Raw genomic sequence first — 20,666 nt, forward strand, 5'->3', positions numbered from 1 at the left:
GGGTGTATCGTGGTGGGTCCGACAAGACCGTGCGGCCGCCTGACAAAGGACAAGATAAGCTGGTGGGTGCCTTCACATGATGAGAAGGATGTTCATGCAAAACTTAGTCTATAAATAGAAAGATACCCGGACATGTAAAGGGATCGGATCCCAGAACACCAAGAACCCAACTAATCACAACCCATAGGATGTATGGTGTCTTAAAAGCACCGTCTCACCCTTCCCTCGAGGAAGCTCTCGCTGTGTGATACACCCCTGGCCGAATCTCTAAACGGGGGTTCCCCAGAATCCCTGCTAGTGGTACTCACCCACCGTTAGTACCCATGTTTGAACACTAGTTGTCAAGTTTGTTAGAGTGCCATGCTAATAGGACCGGTAAAAGTCGAGTAATTTGCTGTCACTCGCGAGATTATAGAAGTTGAATGTTTACTACATGCTGCAATTATAAGGTCGATGAGCGGGGCCATGGTACGTTGTAGATGCCCCGTCTGTTTAGTGAAAAATGCTAAGGCTGCAGTGTGTGCTAGTGGTGGTTAAGTATTTGAACGTACAAACCACATACCAAGAAATATGGTAATTGGTAAGCTTAAGTACCTGATTGGCCCGGCAAGTGGACTTTTTCCGACCCTCTTGAATTCATTCCCTGGTGGGTGCAGGAGCAGCCACAACCCGAAAAGAAAGGGGAAATGTTGCGTGGATGACTTCGTTCCCCATGTGTGTGTGTTAGATTTGTCTTGCAAGGTTAACAACCTCGATTTGAATCGTTCGTTTCTCGCGGTTATTGAGACTGCTTAATACTTCTACCATATAGAGTATGAAGTGGAACAATAATGATGATGAACATGGTGGGATGCAAATTAATTCTTTCACCATGTGTGATGTTGGATAGTTGTTCACCTATAAAATGGTTAATTGAATTAGAACTTGATGCTAAAACTTGAAAATAAGGATTCACTTTTAGATGCTTTTTGGCAAAACAAACCCCTCAAGTCAAAAGTCTTGCATGTCTAGATAAGTGGGCTAAGTATACCCATAGTAGGCTAAGTCTTGCCGAGTATTAGTATACTCAGCTAGTATACTCAGCCTTACTTGTGGCTTTGTTTTCAGGTGCTGCATTTGAGGATATGGGTGAGGTCACGTACAGGCTTCATCGTGACATCAATGACGTCGTTAGCTCTCGTGTTTTATTTTCGCTGCAATAAATAAAGAACTCTGATGAACCTCTTTCATGTTGAACTTCAAAAGTACTATTTCGAACTCGGTTTGTAATAAAGTCATGTTGAACTCTGTGATGTAATAAATGATAAAATATTGTACTCTCTGGACTCACCTTCGTGTAAGCTTTATGTAAGCTTTGGGTTCAATCGAAACTCAGGTGGTTTCATCGGGACTTCACCCGACTGGACTGTCAGATTACTCCGTTTGAAGTGCGTGGCAGATCAGGTTGTCCTCGTGGCATTGGTCGTCGCACTTGAGCCGGATTAATTTAGGCGGTTCTTCCACAGCAAGGATGATGGCATGGCTCATAAAAAGTGTTCTTGTTGCTCGCAAGTACTCTTCTCGCACCAGTTGCTAGGAAGAAACTACTTCTATCTGGAGGTCGAGAGCTTTCCAGAGATGAACACCAACTCAGAGTCATGGCTTCTATGGTAGGATGCCTCCGCAAAGAGCCATACCCCCTCATTTATAGAAGGAGGGAACTCACTTGAATCCAACCCGTGACACAATGAGACAAAGAGGTCACGGGTGTAACAGGACAGATTCTTTCTACTGTACGCGACATGTGATCATACAGGAAACTGATAAACATCCCCTTTTTTTTCCTAAAAGGTGTTTTCAGATATATTCGGTGTGAGGTATCTAATTGAAACATTTTTCTGGGATTTTTTCTGGAAAAAGACGCTTCCTAGATATCGAATCTGATTTATTTGTCGATACCATTGAAGATAAAATAGATGCCACAAGTTTAGATCCTTAATTCCAAATCAAGGGATTTTGATTCAAGGCTCAGGGGCTACTGGATATGTGTCATAAATGATATATTTTTTAAATATAATTTGAATTTCAAATAGAGATTTGGAAGATTCTTTGAAGACTGATTTGACCCTCACCCTAATTTTTCGATTCAACCTAAGGCTTGGGGGCTACTCTATATGGAGCGCGAGTTCATCGCGCACCATATAAAAGAAGATTCGGGGCTTAAGCACTTCATAGCCTCGGTGCAACCAAGGAAGTACTCGGAAGACTACTCGAAGCACTTGGCGAAGCATTGAAGGATTCCAGAACCACTCAAGGCACTCGGTAACGTCTTTATAAGTACTCGACGCCTGCAAGACTCGACTATGAAGAGCTCGGGGGGCTTGTCAGACCCGGGGTAGAAGGATTGCTCACATGCGTGGAATATTCTAGAGTAAGAGATAACACTGGATGAACCTTACCTCTCTTGTAACTACTATATAATAGCAGGCAGGGACCCCTCCAAAAACATCTCAACACCTAAGGCAATACAAACCACCACACATGACATATGATATTACGCTCCGGCAGCCCGAACCTATCTAAATCTTTATGTTCCTTGCATCATCGCCTACAATCAATCTCCTCGAGATATACCCCGAGGAGAGCTTGGAGAGCCCATTTTCAGAAAATGGGCTTGATCGTACCAATTACAAGAGAGTATCAATTACAAGAGAGGTAAGGTTCATCCATTTTTCAAACCGGCAACCACCTCCATATGTTCTAGAACAAGAAGATAGACTTGATCGTACATTTTTCGTTCCGAATTCATAGACTTCTTTCCCAGAAGGTCTTTCTAGACATTGTGGTGGCGGCTACAAGAAGGTCTTTTTCATTTTTCGCTTCTTGGACGTAAATCTCAAGACGAATGCCCATCTCTTCTAAATCAGCTCTAGCGTTCTCTTGGTCCTTTCCTTTACCCTTCATGTTCATGATTGTGCCGACAAAGCTCTCACAATTGTTTTTCTTTAAATGCATGGTATCAGTTGAATGTCGGACTGCTAAGATGTGCCAATACTCTAACTCCCATACTATGGATTTTTTATTCAAGATCCCTTCATCATCATCATCTTCATGATCAACTCCACGTTTCCGTTTGCCGAGAACTGGAGTGACATCCTTAACCTGACCATACACATCACTCCCTGAGAAATGTGCTGGAGGATTTCGTGACTCCCTTGTACCATCAAACTATCTGTCCATGCTTCGGTACGGGTGATTCCTCGAAAGCCATCGTTTGTGGCCCATGTATGCAAATTTGTTCGAGTTCTGCAACCACAAGGAATATGTCTCTGACAAGCAGTGGGAGCAATCTTGACCCTTCCTTATTACGATGAGCCGATTGTCACTGATGGTGGTCATCAGCATAGCATGCAAAGTGAAGTGCTGATTGACGACAGCATCTCTAACCCCCCCACCTTTCCAAAGGAGCTGAAGATCATCTATGAGGGGCTGGAGGAAGACATCAATTCCATCACCGGGTTGTTTCGGTCCGGAGACCAATGTTGAAAACATGATATACTTGCGTTTATTGCAAAGCCTTGGCGTGAGATTCATGATTAAGAATAGAACATGCCACGTGCTATGCGAGGTACTCATGTTTCCATAGGGATTCATTCCATCTGTGCTCAGAGTAAACCTGATATTCCTAGGATCATCCCCGAACTAGCCATCGGTGTTATCACTATGTCTCCATTGAGCACAATCTGTAGGGTGACGTAGCATTGTGTCTTTATCACGTCCCTCCTCATGCCAACGCAACAACTTCGCCTCTTTCTTGTTTGCAAACATCCGCTATAGTCTGGAAATCAGAGGAAAGTACCATGCAACTTTCCTAAGAGTCCCCTTCATCCTCTCATTGATGTTGTCCTCTCCATCATCACCACTATCCTTTCGACGCTTGTACCTCAATGTTCCATATTTAGGGCAATGGTCCAGATTTTCATTCTCTCCACGAAACAGGACACAATTATGATAGCATGCATGAATTTTTTCAATTTTCAGTCCCACAAGACACACAATCTGCTTGGCCTCATACACAGTATCCGGGAGCAAGTTTCCCTCTAGCAGCATATCCTTTAGGAGCAGAAACAATGCTTTGGAACCGTCCATCCATGAGCATCCTTTAGTTGCAGAAGCTTCATGCCCATCCATGAGCAGTACTTCTCACAATGGGGATAAAGAGATTTTTTAGAATCTTCAACAAATTGTTTATATTTACGCACCTCAGCTTCCGTCATCTCATCTTCTCCCCTTTCATCATGAATCATCTCTTCAACATTGTGGACCAAGGCATCAAACTGGTCATCATTGCACTACAAAATGCACTCCTCATTGATGTCATCACGAGCTTGATCGTCATCACCGTTGCCTTGTTTTCCATCCCGATCACCATCTTCCCTGCGGTTGGGCCCTTTTTTATTATCGGCGACCCATTCTCTCCTTTCGTTAGGCCCTTCCTCTCCGTGCTTATTCCAACAAGTGTAGTTTGGTACAAATCCACGAACGATCAAATGCGCATATACCACTTTAAAGTTAGAGTATTTCTTATCATTTCCACTTCCATGTCGGCAAGACAGTAGATTGTTGTTTTATATCTCGCTTCCATGTCGGCCCTCGCAATATCTATAAAAGACTTCAAACCCTCAAGTACTGTGAACAACAATGGCTAGGAAGGCCCATCCAACTTTTATCCTCCATCTACATCCGCAAGAACGAAAGATTCTTCAACAATTAATTGCAGACCGAGGAGGGGGATCGAGAAAAGAGAAGGGAGATCGAGGGGAATAATTTGGAGCTCTAACCTTGCACGACCACAAAATCGCCCAAAATCCCCGCTGCCTCCGCAGCCTCTGCCCAAGATCGAGGGCAGCTACCTGACCGAGGGGCGGCTGCCAGAGGGGAAATACTAGGTCAAGGTCAACTGTGACGGGCATCAATTGGAACCACCACCTCGGTCTCATTAAAGATGACGGGTATCATCAACAACCGTCACTTATAAACATGGCCCTTCACCATTGACATAATTATAGGTGACAGATTACATATACTGACGGTCACCTATGTCATATAAAAGGTGACGAGAATCATTAATTAAAGGTGACGGGCGTCATCATAGACTGTCACGTCACCTACCTCTCGGAAATCGCAGCCACCGGTGCCCTCTCCACAACCACGCGCCCTCTCAGGAATCGCGACTGTCGGTGCCCTCTTCGTAACCACGCGCCCTCTCGGTTGCCGCGTGCCATTTCGAATTCATCTCTCGATCCCACGATCTCGGCAACTGCGCGTCGTTTCGCATTCCTCTCGCCATTAATATATACTACCTTACCTCCGCTCACACCACCATTGCCATCCCCTCGCTCTTACACTGTAGCCCGGCTCTCACGCCGCCGCCGCCATGATGTTAGGTCGTTCTGCCTCTCGCTCCGGTTGCCTCCGCCGCCTCCGCCGCTACGTTGAAGCAGTGGACTCGTCATCATCGCCCTCGTCTTCTTCCTCCCCCTTCTCCCCTCATCGCCGCCCTCGCCTTTTTCCTCCCCCACCTGCTATGCCGGCCCCTGCTCCGTCTCCGGCGCCTGACATCCCGAGGTTCAATCCAGACCACCCATTCGGCTTCAGCGACGCCTGGTTAATCAGCGTCATGAAGGTTGAACAAATACCTCGTCCGCCTTGGGAGACGTCCGGTGAACGCGCCCCTCGTGGAGAATGTCGCCGGAATTCTCTACGCCATCTTCGGGGTGACGGAAGTTCCCAGGGAGCAGCCATGAGATTATGTATATCATAGTTTGTATGTAGCTCCCTTTATATATGATATATATAATGAAATTCTGCTTTGTTATATATCTCGCAATAATTTATGCATTGTTACCTCGCAATTTTTATCCTTTTGTTTTAACGTGTACAGCTGCGGCGACGTTTTATGTGGAGTCCAACAAAATTGGATTTTCTATTCTATGATTTTTTAAAAAATCAGTCAAAATAAACATAAAAGAAAAAGAGAAAAATCGCTGCCACGTCAGCCTCAAACCACTTAGGGAAGTCGCGTGCCCAGTTTCAGGAGTTCAAGGAGTCCGGTCGGACAGTTTCATTGTTCTCCGGAGAGAAAAAACAAATTTTGCCCAAAGTTAAGAGAAGGAAATTTTTTTCTCAAAAAATCAAGGTTCCCGACGAAAACATCCTCTGCTGAGCAGGCGGCGGCGGAGGCCATGGCGCGGCCAGGCCCGCACCGCGGCGGGGCGGCCGTACCGCGGCCCCAGCTCCGCGCGTCTCCGGGCGGTAGGAGGACGAGGCATGGCGCGGCGGCCGGAGCGGAGGTGGGGCCAGTGCAAGATAGAGCACGCCCACTACTTCGCTGGGAATACCTAGCCAAAGAGCAGCAGGTAAAATAGCGCGGACTTTTCAGAGCCCGCTGCAGCAAAAATTGCGGTACCGCGGACTGAATGCTGCGTGGCCTACCGCTTACAGAGCCCGCTGCGGGCAGCCTAAACCTCACCCCCGCCCACGTGGGCGCGTTCGTAACCCACGCCGTCTCCGCGTCTCCCTTCGTCGCGAACGCATCTGAACCCCGCAGCGCAGGTCGCCACCGCTACAGGCAAACACCCGCCGCCCCAACCCTCCCCCCCCCCCCCCCCCCAAACCCCACTCCACCCATGTCGAAGATCGTGGCGGACATGGAGGTCGACTCCCCCGCTGCCGTCGAGGAGAAGCCGGCCGTCAGGTTCTCCATCAATGGTGAGTTTTCCTCTCCACCTCCTCCGGCGATCTGGCCCCTCGCTCGGTTTCCTGACTGGTCTCGTCTTGCGTAGTGCTGGAGCTCATGAGGGAGGCGCAGATGCAGCACGGTCTCCGCCAGAGTGACTACACACGGTACAGGTGCGTGATGACAGGCGCGGTCCATCCGATCCTGCTCCACCTCTCCCAGATCTGCGCTTTGATTTCACTCGATTCCATGCGTGTAGATCGACTAAGGCCTCTTATATATCTTCTTCTCTGCTATGATCTCAGATGAGATTTGGGAAGGATTGTCTTCCTATCGTGCTGCTATGCGTTGTAACCCAAATTGTCGACGAAAGCCCTTGTTGCTAGTATATTTGAATCCAAATCCGTGGTACTGTTGAAAACAAGGATTTACTTTCACATCTGCTTTACTATGGTTGCTCCATTTGACCACGTTTCTAGGAAATTATGGTCTTCTGCCTCTTGTATGATTGTTTGCTCATGCTATGTGTTATTAGTTAGTATGTGACTCCTGTCATTGGTGTATGTGCCTCTTTTCCTAAATAACTTTGCATGACCTGTAGGAGGTACTGTTCTGCGCGACTCAGAAGGTTGTACAAGTCTCTTAAGTTCTTGCATGGCCGTGGTAAATACACCAGGAGGAATATAACGGAGTTAACTATCACAGATGTCAGGTGTGATGCCTTCTTCTGATAATCTGTTATATTGGATGCTATTTCTTTCTCAGTTTTTAGATCAAATATAAAAGGGAAGGGTTGTTCATGATAGGCCATGTTTCTGAAACTCTATCATGTGTCCTAGTGGACTCTTTGCTGTTGTTTGCTAATAACACCACATAAAGTATTTCAGCATATGAATTTCTCTGATTTTTTTTTCAATAAGAGGATCCATCCTATTTCCATTCCAACAACGGAAATACCAGACAGTACACAATAGCATATGGGAAGCAGGGGGGTGGGGGAGGGAGGAAAGGGGGAAGAGCATCTAGTCTGATTCAGGCTAGATAACGCTGCACAGGTTCTGACCGAGGTTTCCCAAGTTGCAGCACCCTTCAACGATTACAGACATGGTTCAAGACTACCAAGAAGCTAGAAGGAAAAGCAAAAGAAACAGGCTCCCAACGTCTTGCGTAGAGATCGTAGTCTTCAGTTAATCTCATCTTCTTCCTGCTTGTCATCTGAGGGAGGGGGGCCTTGCCGTCGTCGGAGAAGCAGGTTGACCTTCCATCACTCTATGAGTGCACGCCAGCAGAGCCTGTACGCCTTCCAGAATCTTCCCTTGCGTCTCTGGATTGTATAAAACTGCCCAATGTGTTAGGAACGAACAGACATGAATTAAAATATCAGTCGGATTCTTAATGAGTTTCTTGTCCAAACAAGTCCTGTTCCTGCATTTCCAAATTGCCCAGCACACCGCTGCACACCTGCTGGTGTACACGGGCCCACCACCGGGGAACAATTTGACAATCCACGTTTTATATTGCTGAATATTTTTGGAAATGTCACTGGCCCCAAAGCAAAGGCTAACAAGGCCCCAAGTGATCTTGGCAACCAGGCACTGGAAGAACAGATGGTCTATTGTTTCATTTTCAAGACAAAAGGACAGGTGGGATTCCCAACCCAATGTCTTCTTGTCAGATTATCCTTGGTGAAAATGGCATTGTTCTCAACCAGCCAAATAAATATTTTAATCTTATAAGGAATTTTGGCCTTCTAGATATGTTTAAATTGGTTCCTCGAGTCCCCAGTTAGTCAGGAATTCATACATTGACTTAGTAGAGAATTGGTTGTTATTGTTCCATCTCCATATAGGAATATCGTCTCTATCTTCGAAAAAATGATTATATATAGTATCAATCACACCCAGCCATTGTTCAAATAAAAGAGGTGTCAGCTATCTATTAAAGTGTAATTGGCCTTGACGCGTCAGAAAGTTGTTTACTGAAATGTTCTTTTCACAGCAAATATAAAATAGAACAGGGAAAAGAGTGCATACCGGCTTATCTTTTATCCAGACATCAGTCCAAATAGAGGTTTTTCTCCCATTTTTGACTGAAACTGTTCTCCCTTTCAATATAAATGTTTTATTTTCAACAGATCACGCCACACAGGTGAATCAATCAAGTCTGTGCCTCACAGACCGACAGTCTCACCCTGCATGTGTTTCATTTTAATAATGCTCCTTTTTCATTCCAACTTCCACCACCATTTACACAAAAGGTGATGTTCATTTTTTTGAGTGTTTTTGATCCCCATGCCACCTTGCTTTTTGCTCTTATTATTAACCTCCCACCTGATTAAGTGATGTTTCTTTTTTTGACCACCTCCTTGCCAAAAAAAAGGTTCTTCTCTGTTTGTCCAGTTTATCAGTGGTATTTTTGGGGGAGAAGATACATTGACATATGGTATACAAAGGAATTGGATATGCTGGAGTCAATCAGAGTGGTTCTACCAGCTAATTTCTTTTCATTCTTCTCTTCCAGCAGAGTCCAGTCCCTAACATGCAGCCTCCCAGGGCTAGCAGGTGCACCTAGATATTTGAGAGGAAAAGTCCCAATGTGGCAGTCAAAGAGTTCAGCATACTTTAAACACAGATTATCATCTCCAATCAAAAGGATCACTTCACTTTTGGCGCAGTTTGTCGTTAAGCCAAGCTCATAGATGTACAACAACAACATCATGTTCCTTGCATTGTCAATATTCTCCTTCAAACACACAATGCTGTCATCTGCATATTGCAGGATGACCAACCCATGAGGGACCAAATTATCTGCCAGACCAGTCAGCATCCCATTTCTTTGAGGTTGCTTACCATTCTGGTTGTAGGATAATAGAATTGGTGTAATGGATGATTGATTGTATTGCATTGAGGCCTAGCCGGTATATATTGGGGTACATTACTTGGAGGGCAAGCCTCTCCTACGGTATGGTAAAGTCCGGATACAATCCTAACCTACCTATTATAGAGATATCCCAATATACTCTAATACCCCCCGCAGTCATAGCGGGAGCACTGCAAACGGTGAGACTGGAGAAGAAGCCAAAGATAGGAACCAACAGACTGACATCCCCCCGCTGACATAACATCCTTGCAATACAAATGTTGTGGCCGGAGAAAAACTGACGAAGCCTCAGGCGGATGATAGCCCTTTGTGCCCAAGTCGAGGTAGCCAAGAAGAGGGTGAATATCCATGGTCGAGGATGCCGTGCGTAGGGTAGCCGTGGTTGACGTAGCTGTCGAGGTAGCCGCACATGAAGCCGCTGGCCCGCAAGGGGGAGCCAAATAGTGGTGGCGCGGAGGCGCCGTAGAAAAATGAAGACGGTGATGCGTTGAGGACGAAGCGAGGATGACGCCGTCAAACCGCCAAGGCCGAGGCGAGTATCGAGTTTGCCAGACCCAGTAGCGCGTCGGGGACGAAGGAACACGCCGGTGTTGCCAATACCGGACGTACAAGGGAGAGCACACAACCAAGTCGCAGAATGTAGGGGACCAGTAGAGGAGGTCTCGACGACAGTTGCGGTGCAGAACGACGAGAGAGAATAAGCCGAAGCAGCCCGCGGTTGTCGGAGTAGATGAAGTAGGCGAAGTAGAGACGATGGTGGTGGCGACGAGGTCGTGCTAGACAAAGCGTAGAGACAGAGCAGCCAAGCACTAGCCCAAAGGCCAGCTAGCTTGGTGTAGTGGTCGCGGCGGCAACGGTCGTAGAAGTCGGCGAAGAACTCGAACAGCTTGACGAAGACCATGCGCGCAAGGCGCAGTGACACGCAGTGACAAGGTCGTGGACGTGGTCGGCGGTAGTGAGGATGCAACAACGAAGGAGACCACGGGTGGCGCCACTGCTGCCCGAAGAGGCGACGCAGCGGCAGCTCTCCATACTCGGTGAAGGGATGCGCTCGACGAGGACGAAAGTCACGGGAGCCGGGTGGATCACGCACATCGGCTGATCAGATCGAGTAGCGTGAGGCGAGACGATGGTGGGTGAAGTCGGTGAAGGCGTCTCGATCGGTGGAGGCGACGACGAGCTGTCGGAGGACGACACGCGGTGCAGACGGGCGTCCCCTAGGGCGCCGTCCATCTTGCCATGCCACACAGTCGTAGTTGAGGAAGAAGCCGGTGAAGTCGATGCCGACGTCGAAGTAGAGGCGAAAGGTCGACGGGCGGTGGGCGACGCAATCTCGATCAGTGATCGAGTAAAAGATCAAAGAAACTTGACAAAACAACCAGCAGCAACTTCTTGTGTAGAACCTCCAGGTGTGTGTAACGTATGCCCTCACCATCTTATCTCTTCTATTTTGCTCCCACCATGGTCAATTGCCATGGCAAGAGAGAGTGGGGAGAGAGCCAGAGGTGGGGCGGCCCAATAAGAGGAGACCAGACTGTCCGCCCGATCCTGGAGGACCCTGGCGCGGATCCATCGGAGGAGCCGGGAGTGGCGGAGCCAACCCGCCGGTGACGGATCCTGCCAGGGGAGAGGCGCGAGGGGTGGGGCACAGATCCCGGGCGGCGACGCCATGCCCCACAGCGCGGGCAAGGATGGCGTGGCCGGCCGACGCCGCCGGCAGGCGAAGAATCGGCGAGGCAGAGCAATGGCATCCCGGCGCGCGGCTTGGAGCGGCGGAGTAGGATGCCGGCCCGTCGGCGGTGGATTCCGCCAGGAGAGGCGCAAGAGGAGGCAGGCCAAGGCCAGCCCGCAGACGACGACACCCGTGAGTTCATCATGATCTATTGCTGCTGGACTCTTCTACGACGGTGGTGGATCGATTCGATCGACCGCACAGCTAGGAGGGCGCTGCCCCCAACAGAGGTCATGGGCAACCTCGGGGGGGGGGGGGGGGGGAGGGGCTAGGGTGTCATGAAGGAGGCGCGCTTGAGGGGCGCCGTGGGGAACAGGGCGGCGACAGCGCGAGAGGAGGGCGTTGGACAGCGGAAGCTTTAGGGTTTGTGCCCTAGATTGAAAACGTAAACTCGTGATACCATGTAGGATAATAGAATTGGTGTAATGGATGATTGATTGTATTGCATTGAGGCCTAGCCGGTATATATTGAGGTACATGACTTGGAGGGCAAGCCTCTCCTACGGTATGGTAGAGTCCGGATACAATCCTAACCTAACTATTATAGAGATATCCCAAATATACTCTAATACTGGTCAGGTAGTCAGCAACAAAGTTGAAAAGAATGGGGGAGAGGGGGTCTTCTTTACGCACTCCTTTATGACTTACAAAGTATGGTCCAGTATGGTCATTCAGCCGGACACATAAAATGAATTGCTCTGATGTCGTTAGTGTAATGGGGAAACATACACTGCTCTTCCGTACGTCTGGTTGATATAATTATATTGCTTATAATGGTTTTGACTTTTGAGTCATTTGATTGGAGTAATAGACTAATGGTCCGAAGCTCCTCCCACAACCATTTTTATTGTCATGCAGACATGCAAATTTTTGTAGTATATGCATGCTTGTTTTTAATGGCTTATTTGTGAAGTTTAACAAAATCACAGTCATAGTTTCATTTTTGCAACCTTTTATGTTTATAAGACAGTGAGAACAATGACCAATGCAATGTGTAAACCTGGAGAGTACTTCCTGAAGCATTTTTAATATGTGAATGCAGGTATCTCCACATAGTATTTTATATGGCTGAGAGAGCATGGAGTCATGCCATGGAAAAGAAAACTGCTGGTACAAATGCACAACAGCGTATCTACATGTTGGGTCGATTTAGGAAAGCAGTTAAATGGGCATCTCTATTTTCGCAATTATGTTCTGTGAAAGGAGATTCGAGGACATCTCTGGAAGCTGAGGTGTGTTTCTTGCTATATTTTGTTTCGCTTTTTTTTATTGTAGACTTTGAATAAGATTTTGTGGTATGTTCAAAACAGGAAAATCATTCATTTCAACCTGAAATTGTTTTGCTCAAAATATGTTTTTATAGGCATATGCTTCATATATGAAAGGTGCTTTGTTTTTTGAGCAAGACAAGAACATAGAGGCGGCAATGATAAATTTCAAGAATACGAGGTTTGTGAAATTGAGCTTGTTTTTTTAGAATTTACGATAATTAGAGTTTGGCATTATTTCTTGTGTTGAATTTTTTTATTGTTCCTTTTTGAATGAGTAATTGAGGTGAAGTTCTTTGATCTTTTGAGTACCTTATGGCCTTATTATTAATTTCTCCATAGAGCTGTATATGAAGAGCTTGGGAAGTATGGCAGCATAGAAAATCAACTTTTATGCCGTCAGCGCATTGAAGAAGTGGAGCCTATGATTGATTTCTGTTCACACAAACTTGGTGGATCATCTTTACAAGCACATGAACTCCTAGATACGGCTAATGATCTTCTCAAAGCTAAGATGGAGGTATTTTCTTTTCTAATCGCTTATCTGACATACCTTGATGTCTTTTTAAGAACTAGTCAGGGGCTAACATATTATTGCAATCTACCATTAAAAATTATAGTAGATAGGAGTTTTATCTGAAGCAAGATTTCTGGGGAATGGTTTTCCCCCTCGTTCTTTCTTCGTAGTAACCTAGGATTTTTAGATTTTTTTTTTATCATAGCAGTTTGAAGCAAATTTGGATTGCATCCGTTTCAGCAGCCAGCCAGCTGGAGATTGAAAAGCACATAACTTTCATACACAGAGTCCATATGTCATAAATAAGTATTAGTTGAAAAGCACTTCAAGGCCATTGTAATCAGTCCTGTCATGGCCTCTGATTACTTCTGATTGGGCTACGTTTGCATCACGAACTTTTGGTCATGTCTGTATAAGTTATGCTTAAATATCGTATTTGCTTGTTGCAATGAATTGTTCAGCAGATCGTTGCATTATCATTGGTTAACGTTCTCAAAGTATACTAGGAGGAGGAAGGATGACTAGTGAATTCAGCATCATCGAATTAGTAAATAGCACTAGAGTGTGAAATGTACATGGCCCAAGATTATTTTAGTTGTTGTGATCAAGGCATCATATATCTGTCCATGTTTGATGTTTTAGTTGAATGTTTGGTGATATGTCCATTCGCAGAACAAATCATGGTTCCATCTGAAATTCTATGACATACACAATTTAAGATGTTCGGCATGCACGTGCTAATTGTTTTTGCTGTGGAAAGTTAAATAGAATTTGCAGTTCAACACAAGATAGTGCTGTAGAGGTTCATGGATATCTCTTTTATCTTTTTTTCTTCTCTTTGAATGTAGTGCTACCCATATCATTTACATCTGTAGTGCAATTATACACAAGAAAGTACAGTTGCAGAACAGAAAAAAAATATGCTATAGATGGTACTGCATTCATCCTGCCTGCCGATTTCATTATTGTTCCACCATTGCTCTGACTTCTGGAACATGTAGCTATTTGAAGATAACATCATAAATTTGACCCCATCTTTTTTTTGCAATGAAAGTTTGACTTCATCTTTCTTTTGCAATGTAAATATGACTCCAACTTTCTTTTGCGATGAAAATTTGACTCCAACTTGTGTAAACACATTAGACACCTTTTTCTTCCTATCCTATGTTCTAATAGGTGCATTTTGAAAAACTTTCAGGCTGTGTTGTCTGAGACAAGGTCACAGCAAGCAGCTTCCATGACTGAGTTTAACTGGCTCGGTCGCAGATTTCCTATTACAAATGCAAAGACCCGTGTCTCCATTTTGAAAGGTATATAGTTAATACCTTGTTCTTAATTGCAGGGTCATATTGTGCATAATTACCATATAACACTACATCTTAAACTGAGGTAGTAGATAAGTTGGGTCATACTAGATGGCTGATTTGAATCCTTACTTGAACAAGTTTTTTCATCCATATGTCAGTTGTCTATTGTGTATCTCTCTTTAATTGAGTGATATGATCAGCTCAGCAGCTTGAGAAAGACTTGAACGGTTCAGCCACAGAATCAATTGCTGCTGACAAAAAGCTTGGCATTTTTGATAAAATATTTTCTGCATACCATGATGCTAGGAGCTGCATCCGCAATGATCTGGTACGAAACTTTTTTGTTTTACTGGTCATATTTTGTACAATCTATTTAATACTAGAGATATGGTATATAATGCTTACTGTTTTTTTTAACTAATAAAATTCCAAATGTAGGCTTCTGCTGGCAATGCTGAGAATATAAGAGATGACTTGAATGGTCTTGACAAGGCTGTTAGTGCTGTTTTAGGATTGAGGACTATAGAACGTAACCAGTTACTTGTTAGCATTGCTAAAAGTAAATTTACAAAGCATCGGGATGAGAAAAATGAGAGAATCACAAAGCCAGAAGAACTTGTTCGGCTATATGATCTGCTTATTCAGGTATGCTTACATTCTATCATGCCCATTTTTTAGATGATCTCACGTTTTTTACTGGACTTGTGTGCTTTTGCTGGTGGGAAACTGCCTTTTGCAGAATACAACGGACTTGACAGATTTAGTTAGCTCTGGCAGAAACAAAAATGAAGAAGAGAACTCTTTTATTCATGAGTATGAGCTGAAAGGCTTGGCTTTCAGAGCTGAGAGGTTTGTACAACTATCCCAAGTATAGCAAACTCTTTAACAACCAGCTTCCTTTGCATCCATTGTCTCTCTGGCAATAAATCTGTTCTGGCAATAAATCTGTTCCTGAACTATTTTTTGGTTGCGAGTTTTCACCCCTCAACATGTTGGTTTGTATGCCTTGCTGTGGGGTATTCACCAATTATCTATATATACCAAAACACAATCAGGTTATTGAAGAGCTTAATGCAAATCACTTGCATAGTTAGTTTACACTTTCCTTTTCCAAATCACCCCATTTGTATAAATCGTTCTGCTGGTTAGCAAGGTTTCAGTTGATATGGTAGAAAACTTACATATAATGTCCATTGGATTATCCTTGCAATTTTCACTTTGAATAATTGTGCAGATGTTTCTTTTTGGCAAAGTCATATAGTTCTGCTGGCAAAAGGGCAGAAGCATATGCATTATTCTGTCATGCCCGAACTCTCACTGATTCCGCACTGCAGCAGCTTGCAAACAGTCCTAACAAGGTTTGACACTGAACCGACAGCTTGCAAAGTTTTTCTTTGTACATTTCTTTGGATCTTGTGGACTATTAATGTGATAACTAGACACTAGATACAGGATCTTTATTTGCCGTCCAGTTAATCTAATAACATAGGTTTGGTCTCCTCTAAGTTCAAGCAAATCGAATCACAAGTTAATTGACTTTTTCGGCTTTCTCAAAATATTAGCTTTTATGGTTTTAACTGTAGAAAAGGCTCTCAATTTCTAACACATGCTCATTTTCACAGGCTTTAATCAACGATCTGAAGTCTTTGTCCGACAGTTGTAGATCCAATAGCTGCATAGAACATGCGACAGGTATTATTGATGAGGAGGGTGTTCCTTTAAAACTTTCAAAAGGAGTCTCAACTATTTCACTTGATGATAAAACAAAGGTATGTTATCATCATGAAATTTGTCCACATAGGCATTGCAGCATTGGTAGGATACCCTGATGATCTAGGTTTGCACTGAATTACTTCTGATGTTTATATTGACTGTACGATGGAATTTTTTTTGAAAAAGTAACTGGATGCCCAAAGTCCAAAGTTTGACACTATTTTGGCGTACTTAAATACTATATACTTGGAGTGTTAACTGTTAAGTGCCTCTGGCGACTTGCTATTATGCGTACTTTGAGTGACAACCTGATATGTCTGGCTGCCAGTCACCATTTTCAACCTATCTTCATTATTATTAGCACAGCAAGCCAAGCTGTTACTGGACATTTTCAACATAGCAGGTACTTATGATATACTGGTATCTTGCAGGAGAACAAGTATCTTCTTGATATGCTAGAGAGCTATGAATCAGCAATCGGTGAGCCAAATACCAAAGGTCCATGTCGCATCGCGCAATTCCCACCGCCCTTCCAAGCAGTGCCATGCAATCCAATCGTGCTCGATATGGCATACAATGCGATAGAATTCCCGAGCCTCGAGAACCGAATGAAGAAAGAGAGGAAGGGTCTTCTGAGCAGGTTCTGGGGGTGAAAAGAAGATGGAATTCGACCTCGTGCATTTTGGTATATTGTGCTTTTGTCATTTGTGTTTGCCAGGTGCATGAACCCGTACAAATATGGATGGTCCTCTCGTCAATTCTGCTTTTTGATGGGTGAAAGATTTTTGCCAGGCCTATGTTAGGCTCCCCTGAGAAATTTGGACAATCTTTTGTCGGCAAGAGTTTTGCTATTCTGCCCCCCCCCCCCCCCCAATTTGGACAATCTTTTCTCATAGACAAATTTGACTAACCTAATGTGTTACACCATATCGAACATTGACTGAAATAGATTGGAGTGTTGGATGTTAAATTCTATATTATTCTCTATCCTTGTTTACTCATCTTTTGTGGAAAATAAGGAGACGAACCTAGTTTTGTTGTGATAAAAATGGGGGATTTATATACTAGTACAGCTAGAACAACACATCGACATCTTGGAACAAGGTGTGAACAGTACCTGGCTAGGCAAGTCAACAGACGCTGGACATGATCACTCAATTGCATCCCATGAGTGTTCTGCTAAGGTTGATGATCGATTTGCAGTCAACGGAGTGTTCTGCTGGAGTCTTATATGTATACCATTACAAAAGTTGGTCATGACGTCCATATCACTAAAAAAAGTTCGGAGACACCTCCGTACCATCGTGTTTTTTCGTTTTGACCTCTGTACTATTTTGGACGAAAGGAGTGCTAAAGAAGGGTAATGAAGCTGCAAAAAGACTATTATACCCTTGGGTGCCAAAAATTGCTTAACTCTCTCCTCTCAATGATGAGCGGACCCCACTTCTCATCTTCTTCCTCACTGTTCTTTTCCTCTACGACCTCCCTGTCCTGCTCTCTTCTTGGTATAGAGGTCTCCGAATTTTTTAGTGGTATATGGACGGCAGGGCCAATTTTTGTAATGATATACATGTAAAAGACTAGTTCTACTGAGACCAGTGAAGGAGGATTCTTCTGCGTCAACGGTGCCTCAAGGGGAAGGCTCCAAGCTTGCTTGATGGTGCACGGCAGGAACACAGCGTTTGTTGCTGAAGCCCTGCCATAGTGCTGGGGGGTGGGGTGTGGTGTGGATGGACGAATCGATACAAAAAGCTCCTTTAGCGGACCGGCATAGATGGTGGACGATCGGATCAGAAAGGGGTCGAACGGATCCAACTGTTTTATTTTACTAGAACGTTACATGTGCTTTGCGCGCTCTATCATGGCCATATACATTTAGACTCTATAGAGTACACAGAACAGAAGAACAAAGAAATAAGCATCAAAATCTTTGTAAAAGAAATTCCCAGTAAATCTGTATCTTTTCTTATTAAGGTTTTATATAGATCTCTAAAGCAATGCAAAGATGCTGCACGATCATCAGGGGTAAGGTGTTTAGGTTCACACATAGTTCCAGCGATCAATACAAGGCTGGATTTGGATAGCAAATAGGAATGATAAAAAAAGATCAATACACTAGAGCAAATTTTAAACTGAATCGATATATTCCAATTGGTACATATGAAAGGATATCCACAGTTTGTTCTATAAATGCACATTCACAATTAGAAACTAAAAACAACAATATAGTTTCTTGACAAAGTATCCTGAATGGATACAAGCCACAGTTTACATAAACATAAACTTGTAGTCGGTGGGGAAGAGAACGAGAAGTCATTGCAGCACTCCATAACCTTGATCAGGTGGAGCTTCTGGTTATTCTTCACATTTCTTTTATTGATCTTTGAGCTTTTTAGTTTTGCATGCCATGTATAAAATAAAATAAAATAATAGGTTAGTTCATACATGAAACGGGATGTAATGAAGACTAATGCAATCGGCAGATATGATATATTTTTGGATGTAAGCTTAATTATGGAGGTGTAAGCTCGTAAGTTCACCTAAACAAATATGACCATAGTGTAGCGAAAATGGCCTCTCATGCCATATTTCAATATAATGTTTTAGTGATTGATATAGACAAAACAACACTTGGACTAATATGATTGTTAAGATGACCATTCTCAGGCTTTTATGTTCAAGTGATAACAAAGAGAAGATAGGCGTAGTTAGGCCCGAAGGGCCGCACCTACGGTGGTTCCGCTAACCGATTAGCGGACGGGGGTCGAGGGGGAGCCGCCCCTCGCGAGTCTCAGGGGCAGCGCCTTGAAACCTCTTCGGTCTAAAGGACAAGAATTGAAGAGACCGTGAAGAAAACCAAGTCGAAAAGATCAAAACGAAGACAATTTGCTATCACCGGCTAAACCGATGATGAGCAAATTGCACTCATCGGTGCAATGAACACAGAAGCTGCGAGCTAGGGTTTGGCACCGGATTAACCGGCGTTGGGTGTTTTACACTCACCGGTGTAATGGACTAGGAGGCCGAAGAAGCAGCAGGAGTTTTACAGGCACCGGTTAAACCGGCGATCAAGGCAAAGTGAACGTCGGTGTAGTTGTCCAGAGAGTTGGTTTTCGGGAACTCTGGGACAGTTACATGCACAGGTTAAACCGACGATGAAGATACATTCACCGGTTGATTACGTCGGTTGATTAAGGTAGCCGTTGAAGTATAACGGCTAGTTGGAAAAAGGTGCTCACCGGTTAAACCGGTGATGACACAAAGTGGATCATCGGTTTAACTGGTGATATCGCTTTTTGTCAGCCACTTTTCCAACGGCTCTTTTGGGGTGTGTGGGCTATATATACCCCCAAGGCCGGTTGCTGCATGTTGTTGGACACCAGAAAAGTTGAAGGAAGTGTTGCCCGAGCAAACTAACATCTCCAACCATCCTAGCAAAGCTTAGTGCCATATCTAGCTTGTGAGAAGCTTTGAGAGAGTGCTTTGTGCACTTGTATAGGGATTAGTTCTTGCGAGAGCTCCCTTGAGCAAAGTCTTGTTGCGGCAAGCAATCATGTACTCGTCGTGTGACCTTCCGACTTGGTGTGGAGAGGCAACGACACTTTGTGCGGGGAAGGAGACCCCTCTTGGTGAGAAGCTCCAATAGTGAAGACGGTGCCATTGGTGATGCTTTGAGAGAGACGGTGGCGGTGGCCTTGTCTTGGTGACTTGGCGCCACTCAGCCTTTGCTTGCCGGAAGCCTTGGTGGCGAACGCAAGACGATGATTAAGCGAAGAGGCTTGGCATCACACTTGTTCTTGTTGGACAAGTGGCCGTGGACGTAGGGAGGGACTTGGTGTCCTAACCGAACCACGTTAAATCGTGTGTCTTGCTGTCTTCACCATAGTGTTTGTATATTCTCTCCCTTATCTCTTTACTTACCGTATTACGTTTCCACATTTACTCTATCTTGCGTGCCTTTACTTTCCTAGTTAGTTTGATTAGGATTGGCTATAGGTTGCAAGTCTTTTAGGGGTAAGTAGAGAGTAGTATAGATAAACCTTAGACATAACTAGCATGTGTAGGACGTGTTAGGTTTATCTCATGCAAATAGATTGAGCCCTAGGATAGAAAGCGATTAGCGTCCCTATTCACCCCCTTCCCCTCTAGGGTCGGACACCCCGGTGATCCTTACACATGGCAACATCTATCTGAATCAACAAAGTAAACAACATTTAATCTTGAGGAAGCATATTCGAAGTTAACTTGTCATCTCTCTAGTTTCATTCAACACACAAGCATGCACAACAGAGATCTAAATAACTGGGTCTCACATTTCATATGATTCTACACCAGTATTCATGTTTTCCAAAAGGGCAGGCACAGAATCCAAAGTTATTGTAATCTCATATGCTGGAACCAGGTATCAGGATGACTACATTGGGCAGCACATTTCAAGTTTACAGTCTAAACTTAGCTGTATTTAAATCAGTGTGCAATCTATTTACTTACACATCTTTAATTTCTCCTCAAGTATGACAGATGAGAGTAG

General features: G+C 44.5%; 1 protein-coding gene across 1 annotated transcript; it reads left to right on the forward strand.

The window, feature by feature from the left end:
* Positions 1 to 6,602: 6,602 nt before the first annotated feature.
* On the forward strand, positions 6,603 to 17,110 carry LOC120644288 (signal recognition particle subunit SRP68-like). The gene is made up of 13 exons (XM_039920886.1): positions 6,603 to 6,750; positions 6,825 to 6,891; positions 7,320 to 7,430; positions 12,373 to 12,562; positions 12,694 to 12,779; positions 12,941 to 13,118; positions 14,314 to 14,425; positions 14,623 to 14,750; positions 14,861 to 15,067; positions 15,162 to 15,271; positions 15,657 to 15,780; positions 16,045 to 16,191; positions 16,567 to 17,110. The coding sequence occupies exons 1-13, from the start codon at positions 6,669 to 6,671 to the stop codon at positions 16,786 to 16,788; spliced, it is 1,764 nt and encodes a 587-aa protein (XP_039776820.1). The 5' UTR covers positions 6,603 to 6,668; the 3' UTR covers positions 16,789 to 17,110.
* Positions 17,111 to 20,666: the final 3,556 nt, after the last annotated feature.

Source organism: Panicum virgatum, chromosome 8K (assembly GCF_016808335.1).
Source record: "Panicum virgatum strain AP13 chromosome 8K, P.virgatum_v5, whole genome shotgun sequence".
NCBI lineage: Eukaryota > Viridiplantae > Streptophyta > Magnoliopsida > Poales > Poaceae > Panicum > Panicum virgatum.